General features: G+C 43.2%; 1 protein-coding gene across 1 annotated transcript; it reads right to left on the bottom strand.

Moving 5' to 3' along the window:
* Nucleotides 1–511: 511 nt before the first annotated feature.
* Nucleotides 512–13,110, bottom strand: LOC142189560 (kelch-like protein 10). The gene is made up of 6 exons (XM_075262171.1): nt 13,009–13,110; nt 12,817–12,887; nt 2,532–3,021; nt 1,668–2,243; nt 1,306–1,455; nt 512–808 (listed from the first exon to the last, which is right to left on the bottom strand). Exons 1-6 carry the CDS (start codon nt 13,108–13,110, stop codon nt 512–514), a joined length of 1,686 nt encoding a protein of 561 aa, XP_075118272.1.
* Between the last annotated feature and the right edge of the window lie 650 nt (nt 13,111–13,760).

Raw genomic sequence — 13,760 nt, 5'->3', positions numbered from 1 at the left:
GTTATAATGTGGGGGCATATAATGTTTGTGTGACTTTAGGAGTATTATACTGTGCACATGGGGGCACATGGAAAAATGGATGACAATGGGCAGGGTCAAAACAGAAGTGTGTGGAGCTAAATTTGCATAATGTGCTGTGCATTTTGTCCTTCTTTCTGTCCTTTGAAAGTTGGGAGGTATGCTTATGCCCCTGCTCCTATCCTTTAAATCTGCTGTTCACTTGTGGTTGCTGGACAATATACATCCTTAGCGACTGAGACGGGATTGTGAGAAATAGGTGTGTGGGTCCAGCAGGCATACGTATAGTATTCTAAGGGTTATTCATCAAGTGTTAAGCTTACTTACTATCCAGGCAGAACCTTGAGTTTTTGGGAAGGTTCTGACTTTGGGACATGTGATAGAAACCAGCACTCTGCACCCAAGTTATTCTACCCTCTCACCCATCGATTAAGAATCTTTTGGTTTCTCAGGCAATTTATTGAAAGATTCCTGTATTTACAGGGTGACAAATTCAGGAAATGTACTCCTTCATGTTCTGTAGGCCAGGAACCACACAGCAGCTTTGGACACTTGGGGAGATCTCATTTGTTTGGGCACGCCAAGCTTTCGTCTTCTCATCATAAAATTCATTGGTGAAAATGGGGATGAAGTTATTCCTGCCGCCCAAAACATAAAGACGGTCATCTATGACCGCGGTGCCAAAGTTTCTGCGCCTCTTCAGAATGTTTGGTGCCCTACACCAGGTCTTAGTGAGGGGGCTATAAGTCTCTACAGTGCACAGGCAATTGTGTCCATCATAACCACTAATCTGTTGAAGAAAAATGAAGAAGTATAAAATTCAGTCCAAAAAATCTAAATAGAAAATGTAAAGAAACAATGGATTTATCTCTAATGTATCTAATTGTATGAATTCTAATATTTAATAATTAAAATATTTTCTTCTTGAGCATTTTTTTTGGTCGCTTCTCAAACTTATATCTATAATATTGCAGCCTGCGCAAATTAGAAATAAATCTGAAAAAAACCTCTTATTTTTTTTTTTTCTGCATTAGGCTACAGATACAAATACACACCATGTCCCCGTAAAAAAGAACAGTCATTAACAGCCAAAAATGGCGCATGCACGGTAAGCCTGATATTAATAAAACTGATGAAAATGATGGGCAGGTCAATCTGCTGACTCCATTTATCCTTTATCAAGCCCTTTATAGCAGCCAATGAGCCCCGACAGGCCTGGAGCTAAAGTGTCTTCCATCTATATTATAACTAACTTGATGCTGAAAGAGAAAATGTCCATTATCATACCGCAAATACTTTGTCTCTATAGGCCGTGACTCCGGATCCACTACGTCGGCTTTTCATTGGGCTGATGTAGCTCCACTGCCTGCTTTGAGGACTGTAGACCTCGGCTGAAGACAAGTAATCCTGTCCATTGGATCCACCGCATATATAGATCTGAATGAAATAAAGAATGGACAATAATGTAACAACCTGCTTCTAAATTCACATTATATAGAAGATTCTTGTAAGCTGCTCCTCCAGACTTAGACATCAAAACAAATTCCTAGTCAGTTATACAGTTTGCAACACACAAAATAAAAGTATAAAAAAGAAAATCCCCCAAAAATTAGCTAGGGCTGGAGGTATAGACATCAAAGTCTCCTTACTTTTCCATTAAGGGTGGTGGCACCAGCATCTTTCCTTTTCTCCTGCATTGAGGAAATTAAAGTCCACCGATTGGCCTCAGGATCGTAACGTTCCACTGTATGAAGCGTCTGTTGCCCATCAAATCCACCCATGGCGTATATACAATTATCAAGGACGGTAACACAGACATGTCCTCTTTTATAGTTCATGGAGGCTGCTTCATGCCATGTCTTCTTCACGGGGTCAAAACATTGTACATTTCTCAGGTAGTCCGAACCGTCAAATCCACCGATGAGATAAATGTGGCCATTCAGATATGCAGTGCCATGATGGGCTGTAGGTTTCCTCACTGCAGATGTAGCTCTGGTCCACCGGTTGGCTCGGGTGTCATAAGGCCTGATGTTATTAGCCAGTTCTGAGCCAGTATAGCCACAAAGAGCAAATACAATGGCGTATGGTAGGCGAGGTCTCACCATGTTTGGCTTCAGTGTTAGAGCAGTGTTAACAATGGCTTTGCAGTCCTCATTGTCTTTGACATACACATTGGCCATGATATTGTTTAGGACATACTCTTTATTAATCAGGGCCAAGCGGATCTAGCAAGAAATATAAGAGGGTTAAGACATTTTATTTAAAAAAACAAAAAAAACAAAAAACAAATTATCACGGATCTATTTGGGTTTTAAGATAGCCATACACATAAGTATGTTGGTGGTCATTACATGTAAATGGCTACATACAGAACATTGTGCAGGTAAGCCTTTATTATTCCCCAGATATATATGCTAGGTGGGATCCATACATCCAGTCCCTGATATAGTGATACAGCATGGAGCCTGGACACTGTCATGGCAGCTCTGTTCCTTCTAATGCTATAGCCATACCTGAGGGAGAAGAAGTCTCATGGACTCTTTTCTTTCCGCAGGAGCAAAGTTTATCCATCGGACAATGGCCTCAAATACTGCGCTCTCCTCTGTGACGTTTAACTCATCCTTTTCTATGAGCTCTCTAAGTTCTTGTAGTGTTAGCTCAAAGAATTTGTCTGATGTCTTCACTAGTTCTTGAAAGTGGTGGAGGATAAAAGTCAATGTCTTCTGGCGGAGATCAGGGCAGAGGTAATGGCTGGTCACTCTCCATATGTCCAGGAAGTTTTCAAAATCAATCTGATGTGCGATAAATTTGCTGCTCAGATTGATAATTCCCATGATGTTAAATTGGTCAGCCGCAATAAAGAGGTCCATCGCATTTTCAGGCGTTATTTCAGCACTGTTGGTATAGGCGTACTCTATTATACTCCACATGGTTTGTGGGTGAACGCCTGGTATGTTATAGACATTTCTGTCTGCACTGCCCAAATCATTTTTGAAAAGAGCCCTGAAAATAGAAAACACATAGAAGTAAAATATCACTATTACTAACCTTCACGTATAAATGTAAAAGGCTACAATTGGGAAGTTCAGGTCCAAGATTTATTTTGGGTCAAACAAGTTCAGTACAAACCAAACCTTAAATTGGCTTAAAACATAGTATAGAACACTGTCAGGGCCCCTAGGTTCCTATCTATCCTATCTATAAAACATAGTGTATAACACTGTCAGGGCTCCTAGGAACCTATATATATATATATATATATATATATATATATATATATAACATAGTTCATATAGGGGTACATAGGCCCCCTGTTTTCATGATCAGTAGGGATCCCAGTTGTTGAACACCCTGCTGATCAGACACTTATCTACTATCTATCCTATGTATAGGTGATAAGTTGTCGATTTGGCAAAACCCCTTCAGCTTCAGAAAATATTAAACGCTCACCTGAAATAAGGGCTACAGAGGTCCAGGACGGTTTTATGTACATGAAAGTCAGTGCTCTGGACTCTGATAATGGCATCACATTGCTTGCCCATGAGTGTCAACTCATTGTAGGCATTGCATGCCATGGAGCTGACTTCTGTATGAAATCCATGGCTCATCCATCTACTGCAGGATCTTTTGGCATTGGGAGCCATGAAGCAATTTTTGCGTTTCATAGTGCACCTATTACAGTGCTCAATATCAATTACACTAGAAAGATCGCGTCTTCCTATCACAACGACTACTAACCACTCAACTGATAAACGGAACGTTGCCGCTGCTAAGTTCCTCCGATGACATCACAGCTTCCTTAGTAATAGAATGTACACGTGTATGAAGAGACACCTCCATAAACAGCGCCTTACTAGTCCATTGGCCGTGTGCGGTTCTGTAATTCTGTCCTATACAAGCAAATAGGGCGGAGCTGCAATTCCGCATATGGCCGCCAATGGTGGGATTATTTCTAGAAGAATTAAACAATTGTTTTAATATTTCATTTTACCCCTCTACACAATTTCTGGAGACCCTTCCCTCACTCCACCAGACATTCTACAACTCCCCCCCCCTCCCAATATCCTTACAGAAAACGTAACTGGCCTATAGCATCCCCCAACCAGTATTCCAACACCACCTTCCCTGACCTGTATAGGACTGCTGATTCCTAAAATAGTGATGTCTGGACCACACTTTGTCCTGTATTTGTTACAAATGTATCCGCCATTCTGCCTCAAATATTAGGCCATGTAAAGAACTAAACAAGTGTATGCCTTATGTAAACAAATGATCATGTACAGTAATGTGCAAAAGTTTTAGGCAGGTGTGAAAAAAATGCTGTAACGTAAGACTGCTTTCAGAAATAGAAGGGTTATTAGTTTATTTTTGTCAATGACCAACATGAAGTGAACAAAAGAGAAATCTGAACTCCATCAATATTTGGTGTGACCTTTGCCCTTTGCCTTCCATTAGTGTTTCTGCGTACTTGCAGACAGTTTTTGAAGGACAGTTTTTGTTTCAGACATCTCGGAGAACTAATCACAGATCTTCTGTGTGCTGTATCTAGAACTGCTTAGGTTTACACGAGTGTTGCGTCTCTGTTGTTCGGGTCTGTTGCAAGAGGTGGACCGCTAAAACTGCGGTTACACGCGGAGCCCAGAGGACTCCATTGACTCCCACGTAGCTCTGGTTTCAACATCATTCAGTCTGTCTGAGATTACATGAAGAGACAGAAGGATTGGAGCAAGCTACATTCATAGAAGATCTGGGCTTAGTTCTCCAAGATGGCGGCAGGAACAACCCCCCTGCCGAGTTCCTTCAAAAACTGTCTACAAGTGTACCGAGAAGAACTGATGGAAGTCAAAGGGCAAAGGTCACACCAAATATTGACGGGATTTAGATTTCTCTTTTCTTCATTCACTTCATTTTGTTATTTGGTAAAGATAAACCATTAACACTTCTATTTCTGAGAGCATTTTTACTTTGCAGCATATATTTTCACACCTGCCTAAAACTTTTGTACAGTACTGTATATTATAATGTGTTTACATAACTTGTTTAGCGTTTCCATGGCATAATATTTGGGAGAAGTGATACTCTGTAACATATACAGTATTACGTGTGGTATAGATACCAATATATTAAGACTAGGGCCGCATACAGGGGCAATTCTAGGTATGGCAGGGGTATACAGTATTGGTGAATTCTGCAGTCCAGGTTATACGCTTGTCAGAAGAGATATGTTTTCACTAAGTATATAGGAGGAATGGTTCTGTGAATATTTGATGGAGTGAATTGCAGAAAGTTTGTGTAAATGAATTAAAACAAAATAGATGTTTTTTTTTTTGTTTGTTTGTTTTTTTATAGAAAGAGTGACGCTATTGTCGTATGTGGAATTACAGCTCAGCCCTATTGACTTGAATAGGATTGATTTGCAGTACCACACACTGCACGTGCACTGCATTTTGTCCACACCTGCCTAAAACATTTGCACAATACTGTGTATTGTTTGTGTTACATATTTTATTGGAAAGTTCATTATAAAGTACTTAATATGTTGCGCCTGTGTCATTCTGAAGAAACTTATAATGACAGAACTGCCAATGTTGACCAGTTCCCATAGTCAGAGACTGGTGGTGGTGAATGGGCCTACGATGAGGAGGAGGATTGTTGGCCGATTGTTTACCGTGCCGCACATTTGTCCCTCTTTCTGTTCTTCAATAGTTGGGGGGTATGGTAATGTATATACTACTGTGCAGCATCCCCGAGTGCTGCTGCTTTAAGTCTTTGTCTGTTGTGTCTCCGGGTTGTGTTGTTATGTCCCATGTTCAGTGTTATATGACTTTATTTTGCAGCTTTCCCTTGTAATTTTTCCCCCTCACAGTTCAAAAGCCTTGCCTAGATCAGCGCTGGTCTATCGCAGGCCACTGGGCAGGGTTATGGTAGGCTATAGTCTTCATGGCGACCATTGAAGGTCAGTTCAGAGAGGACAGTCATCCTGTACAGTTCATGCTGGACTGTCCAGGGAGGCTACCAGCCCTGGAACTCTATGGCCACCAGTACAGTCCAGAGGAGGATTATTTATCACCTCAGGCTCATCCAGAGATAGCCCTGAGACAGGGAATAGTGTGGAGCATCTCTGTTAGGACATTTGTCAGTCGTGCCAGGAGGAGTAACGGAGGATCCTGACAGGAGGAACTTATTCAGGCCTAGTATCCAGGTAACCAGACCCCTGTCAGGACTCCCTGCTCCACTACTAGCCCCAACATCCTAGCTTGGGAGTGGCATAAGAGGAAGAGTAGTTGCTGGACTTTATTACAGAGCCTGTAACATCCCTGGGCAGCTTCCTAAAACTAAGGCAGGGGAATTGTTCTGTGCACACAACCCCCATCTACAAGCTGCCGGTTTGTTGTTTACCTGAGTTCATAAACAGTTATCTGGTTTTCAGTGCACACCTGGACTCCTGTGTCATGCCTGCTTCACCATCAGGGCCCTTCTAAACACCATCACACCTGCTCAGAGAGAAGAGGTCCCCTCTCCAACTGGAAGTGCTCCGGGGGAATACTAGTACTACTACCGCCATCCAGTAGAGCTGCAGGACCCCCCTCGGCTGTGTCCGGCCCTGGAATGGGATTGGGATGTATGTGGAGTGTGCTCAGTCTAGCAGGTGGCGCGGCATCCATCACTATAACTCCTAACCTCCGGTCTCCTCCATTGGGTTGCGGCATACTGTACTATGGGAACTACTTGTAGAGGTTATTGATGACCGATCCTTAGTTTCCGTATCCCATCAGAGGTGGTCTGACACTCAGGACCCCCACAGATCAGACGTTTATAAGACCGCAGTGTTAGGGTGAGCACTGCGGCCTCTTCACTGAATACCAAACAAAGCACCATACATTGTATAGGAGCCGGGCTTGGTACCGCAGTTCAGCCGCATTCACTTCATTGCAGACAGGTTATATAATGAATGAATAAGATGTCACTGGCATGTAAGGAAGAAGCAGTTCTCACTTAGGCATTATATCTACGGGAAAGTCACCGGCGTTTGCGTAGATATAATTGACATCCTGCGATTTGCAAAGCCACAACGCAGCGTGTCCGCGCTGCAATCTTCTCCGCAAAGTGGGAATGGGTTTCTCATGAATGCAGATACTGTATGACGCCGCGGTTTTCCCGCAGCGTCTCCACTGCGGGCAAATCGTGGCGTTTCCAGCCGGTGGGGCCATGGCCTAAGAAAGGCTTATTCGTTTCCTACACAGTATTGTAAGCGGCCATTTTCTTATGGCCGGCAGGCATGCGCAGTCGACTTTGCCCTAGACCCGAGGCCTAGAATTTTGAAGCCAACCCCCAGAAGACGACCCATTCCTGGAGAAGATGGAGAGTTCGCTCACAGCATTGAGGACGCCCAGCGCCGCACCTCCCATGAGGCGACCTGAAACGACCGCTTCAGGCGTCGCTATTCCAGAGCCCCGGGGAGGGCGGCATTTTTGCTGACCTAAGCCAGTCCAGAACAAACTGTCCTGGACTGGCTTAGGGTCACCGTCACTGAGCGGTGGATTGGGGAGGCCACTGTAGCAGCGCTGCTCCAGCGGCCGCCCCACACACTCAGGCAGAGAGCAGGTCCTCTCCGTGCCTGCTCTCTGCCTGCTAAAGACGCTCACTCCGCTTGGCCCCACCCCTCAGCGTGGTTCCGCCCCCTCATCCGGTGTTTGGGGGGGGGGCGGCTTTCTGACGTCTGCCTCAGGCGGCAGAAACCAATGGTTCACCCCTGAGGACGCCCCCAGTGCTGCAAGAAAACTCATTTGCATACTGGTGAAAAACGGGATTTCTACAGAACGGTTGCGTGGAGAACATATCTAAAGGTAGGAGATGAATAGCTTTTCTTAAGGCTATTCTTATGTGTTAGGGACAAAAAAAATGATTTTAATGGTAGAATCCCTTTAAACTTTGTGGTTAATACTACTGGAGGTGATAACAAATGAACCCCAGCAACAGCACAGGCAGCCTAAGTCCAAGGAACCTAGGGGTATCTTATGTGAGGGTTTGTTAGGGCATATTCTCTGTTATATCAAATCATATTTTATAAATATTTGATATATTATTTAAACTATTTTATCATGTCTAGGTCTTCATATAGAAGTCAATAGTGACAATAGTGTGTAGGAGCACTCTCTGCCCAACACAAACCTATGGCAGAGTATAGATTGTAGATTAGTTAGAAATTACAGTGCCGGCCTGTGGGGCCTTATAAATGTCCACATGTCTGCCTTTGGCATCTGTCTAGTGAGAGTTAAACACTTACAGTCCATAATGCTTTCTGTATTCCGAAATATGCCGAGGTACAGGTTGATAAAACAATGGTGTAAATGGAGCAGTAAGTAGTTAAAGTGACCTCAGCGGTAAATGCAGGGGTGAACCATGGCTTTCTGCCGCCTGAAGCAGATGTCAGAAAGTCGCCTCCCCCCCCCCTCCGGAGGAGGGGGCGGGGCCGAGCGGAAGTGGGCTGGTGAGGCCGACACGGATGGGGCGGGGCCGAGTGGAGGGGGCGGGGCGGAGCGAGCATCTTTAGCAGGCAGAGAGCAGGCACGGAGAGGACCTACTCTCTGCCTGAGCGTGAGGGGCGGCCTCCCCAATCCACCGCTCAGTGTCGGTGATCCTAAGCCAGTCCAGGACAGCTTGTTCTGGACTGGCTTAGGTCAGCAAAAATGCCGCCGTCCCCATGGCCCTGGCATAGCGCCGCCTGAAGCTGTCGCTTCAGGTCACCTCATGGGAGGTGCGGCGCTGCCTATGTACAAGAATATAACTACTATAATACTGCCTCCTATGTACAAGAATATAACTACTATAATACTGCCTCCTATGTACAAGAATATAGCTACTATAATACTGCTCCTATGTACAAGAATATAACTACTATAATACTGCTCCTAATGTACACAAATACAACTACCATAATACTGCTCCTATGTACAAGAATATAACTACTATAATACCACCCCCCTATGTACAGTATAATAATATAACTACTACAACACTGCCCCCTATGTACATGTAGGGATGAGTTGTGTTTATCACTTTCAGTCATTGTTGATACTGGTCGGTCGGTCTCTGTTACAATGTTACACTCAGCATTGTGTATAGGAAATCCATAGGTCTCCCTTGTTTGGTTTCTTGCTTCCTGTTTCACTTATGTCTCTAATGTTTTCTTCTTTTCTACAGCTTGTTATGTTCTTGGGTCAGAGGTTGTATTATTGTAGCCGGTGAGACCAGAACTTGATTTGTCCTTTGTTATTTCCTCTTTCCAAGACACAGTCAGTATTCACAGTAATATAAAGTACCGGCTTTCCTGTTATTCACACGCTGCAGTAATACAGATTCATTACAGTATAGATGACCTGGTGGACTGGAATTAATTGACCTCTCCTGGGAATTACCATCATATAACTCACAAATCATCATCACCATTGACATCATATGAAAGTTAAAGACCTGTTGTTGTAAAACTACAACTCGTTGTATGCTAGAAGATATAGTCTTGCAACATGTGTAAAAGTGTAAGCTGCTTTATGCATATCTACTATGTACTCCCTAGCACCTCCTATAATCTACATAGTTACAAAAAACTACCTATAAGAGAGCCTTGAAACATGGCGAGAGATGTTGGACAAACCAGTGAACAGGTACGGTAAGCCAATCGTCAGGAAAAGTGGAGAGATTTAAGAGATGTGGTCCTTTGTGATCATTTTTGGTGCTCTAGGTAATCCACTACGTAGCATTTCCTTAAGGCTGACCTTTCACCGCCCTTAACAAGTCCATCTTTTAATAAACGCTGCTTCACTGATTCTGGAACAGTTGGAATATTTTCTCTAGCCCCCACCATTCCTGAGCAATCAGCGTCTATTACCAGATGCTAAGGACTTGAATTGGTGGAGGTGGTGAGAGGTCCATCGACAGGTCAATACCAGGACCTTACTCAGTCCTACTATATACATTTTGTGGAACCAAAACCCTGTTCTCCCTACATTCCTCTGCATTTTCATCTGTCTCTACCCTAGCACCGTTCAATTCTTCCTTCCTGGCTGTGTTGAGTGTTTGAGTTTTTCATGAAATCTTCTGTTGACTTGTGATGTCCTGCAATGGTAGAGATGTGCGAGCCAATTCTGATCAAACTAAATTCAATAGAAAGTTTTGAACAGTTTTGGGTCCAAACTAAATTTGTAACATTTGGGGTTTGTCGACTACAAATGTGTATTATATTCTAGATCTCTTATCCCCAAAGTATAATAAGCGAAGGCCCAGAGGAAACATGTTTAAGTGCCATGACGTTGGTGGGACCCATGTGGCTGCTGAGACCCAATCATAGGTCTCTGGGGTCCCCAGCAGGTAGACCATAATTGGCTATTATCATCATTATTATTATTTTATGTAGATTGTGAGCCCCATATAGAGATCATAATGTCCTTTTTTTTTCCTATCAGTATGTCTTTTGTACAACAGGAGGAAATCCATGCATACACGGGGAGAACATACAAACTCCTTGCAGATGTTCCTGGCAGGATTCGAACCCAAGACTCCAGAACTGCAAATCTGCAATGCTAACCACTGAGCCACTGTCTCCAGTTATTATACTCTAGGGTTTGAAGAGACCGCAGAATATAATAACAGCACTTTCGATTCATGCCATACAAATTTGAACCTAAAGGATGAACACACAAATATTTGTCAAAATTAATTTGGTGAGGTTTACCTATATCGACCAACTGTGTTTATACATCCCTGGCTCAGGCATTGGATCAGATCATGGCCCACTTTTACAGTACTGGGAGCTATGCTATGTCATAAGGCCATATGCCACATCGGTAGTCCCAGTGGTCTTAGCTGTTTCCAACTCTGCTTTAAACCAAGTGGCCTCAGCTCTGCCATATTAAGTAGCTTCAGCTCTATTATATACCAAGCAGTCTCTGCTCTATGACACTACACGTTCCCAGCATTGCTATGCCGCATGGTACCAGCTCTGCTGCATTAAGTGGTCTTAGTACTTTTGCATCAGTGGCCCATTAACTTTACTACACCATTGTCCTCGGCTCTGCTTTATTGTTGTCTAAAAGTGCAACACAACTAGAATTCTCTCGCGGCCTCCTGGATGATGTCAGTAGCCCTGGTGGACTGCTGAGGCTTGTTATTGGGCTTCAGTGGCCACATGGAGTGCACCGATGTCACAAGTGAACAAGTCCAGTCTGAAACAAAACTGCCAAGTGAAGCAAATCTCACGAGGTTCACCCAACACAACATGTATACATTGAATTTACAGGATATACAATAGACAAAAACAATGTGACATAGACATGTCATAAAGTGATATACTCCTATTTTGTAAGCTAGAAGGATATCATTCACTATCCATTACAACCTATCAGTCACAAAACTTCTTAATACCTTTTTGATGGTGTCTCAAGAACAAGTCTCTTTAAATAAATGTACAATTTTAGAAAACTAAGTAAACTAAAGACATTACCAATCACTGCTGACACTTTTCTGATTACAGTGGTTTTCCTACCACCAGGTGGCGCATTGTGCAGGTCATTCCTTAAATTGTCAGGGTCAGGGAGTGAATAGATCAACAAAAGAATAGCGCCCTCTGGTGATAATGGAATCCATAAATATTGCAGATAGCAGGGCATTATATTGTCATTGTATTGAAGAAGTAGAGAAAATAATTCCATATTGTATGACTAGACACAATCCAAAAGATGCTGAAGACTCTTGTTTGACCAGTTGCATCACAATGGGGTAGAGTTACTAATCCTGTCTAATAGTGTATATGTATACTACACCAGATTTATCACAGTGACTGATGCTGGATGATAAATCTGGAGAATCTGTAGACAATCTAGCCTAACTACTCCTCTTATTTGTTGCGTTTAAAGAGTTTTTTGGGCTTAAAATTAATTCATGCTCTCTTTAATTCAACTCAGTGATGGCATGTGCCTAGGGTCACTGCTGAGACCTGTTATTGGGACTCAGTGGTCATATGGGCACGCCGAGTGCTATGACATCATGTCGCTGGGCGTATCCATGTGACCATTGTGGCATAATCACAGGCTACAGCGGTGACCCCGGGCACATAACATCACTAGGAGAGTATAGGAGGTGGCCCAGAAGAGGTGAGGGAAAGTGAGTATGAGTGTGGTTTTTTTTTCACCTCCCCTGGGCCTCCACCCATTAGGGTCCATTCACATGGAGGAAAATGGTGAGGAATTTGTTGTGGAATTTCAGCGCTGAAAAAAAGCCTCCCATTGACTTCAATGGGTTCCCTTTTCTGCTAGCTATACAGGGGGGGGGGGGGGTAAATAAGCTATGACATCATCCATGGTCAACCACATGGGCCATAGAAACTTGTAGACTGGAGATGACTGTAACACCAGTCTTCATATCTCCGGTACCAGTGGATGTTGCTTCTCTCTTATGATGAAGCATACGCCTCTCCGTAAACCAGATGCCCCCTCTCTGTCTGACTGTATGCCTGCAATGAAATTCACACCGATCCAGAGATCATAAATCGGGCAGGACCGGTGGTCCCCTGACATGCCCCATTTCAAGAAAGTGGCAGCAGCAACATCACAGAAGGAAGACTCATAAATTATTGCACAAAACCTTACCCACACAAAATCCTGCAACTTTTTTCATGCCCTGCAGGCTATAAAACAAGTGCAAGGCTTAATATACCTCACCCCATGACTATGTAAGAGAGTTGTGGCCAATCTCCATGGCATGTGCTTGGTAGATCCCGTGTTATGTAAATATAATTGTTACCTGTCATTGTGATAATAAAGTAGTAAGAAGTAATCTCTACAGAACAGGAAGTCTATTTTTGTCGGTTCGTACTGGAATATTCAAAGTTATTCATTTTTCTTTACAAAACTGAACAAATGAAAATTTGTCTCAGTAGAACTAAAATGGCTGCCATATTATACTATGGGGTCATTCTTATGCATCGTCTCTTACCTCTTTTGAGCCTTCTCGTGGCATCTGATGTTCTCCTGATGACTTCCGGTGCTCTTTTGTGATGTCATCGCCCAGGCTCACCGTATTGGGCACACCGAGCATGATGACGTCATGAAGCTCAGCATGGCCATGTGACTACTAGTGGCCCAATCACAGGCCTCAGTGATCACCTTAGACTGTTGACATCACAGAAGAGCATTTCATGTCACCAGATGCCGCGAGGAGGCCCAAAAGAGGTAGCGGAAGCCGAAAAGAAGAAGGCAACCCTTGTCATCAACAAACACTTTAAAGTTGGGGGTGAAAAGCATAGGAAAACTTCCTACCTTTCTTTCCCAGTAGGGGGCGCTCACTTAAGTTTCGCATTGGTATGAGCATAGCAGGTGGCCCCATTCCTGTGGCTCCTCCCTACTACTATATTATATAAGAGCGTCCTGGTTATTTTATATGAAGAGCGACACTTCAGGCTTAGTATCCTTCACATATTTCATAGACGCTTTTTACTCTGAGCTTAAAGGGAGAAAACACAGATCAAGTCCTTGAATGAACATTGTAAATGACCCAGATGGTGTTTAAAACAACGTCGCTGAACTTATAATCGTAAAATGTCCCTTTCATTTACTGGCACTTTGTATGACTTACATCATTGCACATTAAACCACTTTTAGGTTTCTAGTAAATTTATCTGATGGATGTTTTAGATAAAAATCTGGCAAGGGAATTGAAACGCCTTGTTAATATTAAAGAATGGAAGG

Source organism: Leptodactylus fuscus, chromosome 1 (assembly GCF_031893055.1).
Source record: "Leptodactylus fuscus isolate aLepFus1 chromosome 1, aLepFus1.hap2, whole genome shotgun sequence".
Classification (NCBI taxonomy): Eukaryota; Metazoa; Chordata; class Amphibia; order Anura; family Leptodactylidae; genus Leptodactylus; species Leptodactylus fuscus.
Note: the sequence above shows the minus strand (reverse complement) of the source record. Positions and strands in the feature narration are given on the sequence as shown.

Bases quoted from the DNA above. Each gene is read 5' to 3' on its own strand.
- LOC142189560 (XM_075262171.1), bottom strand. From the start codon at position 13,110: ATGCTCGGTGTGCCCAATACGGTGAGCCTGGGCGATGACATCACAAAA. The intron at 3,022-12,816 runs GTAACAATTATA...TTCTATTTTCAG, and splicing joins CTTTATTATCACAATGACAG to GGCTCTTTTCAAAAATGATT. The intron at 1,456-1,667 runs GTAAGGAGACTT...TATTTCATTCAG, and splicing joins CCACCACCCTTAATGGAAAA to ATCTATATATGCGGTGGATC.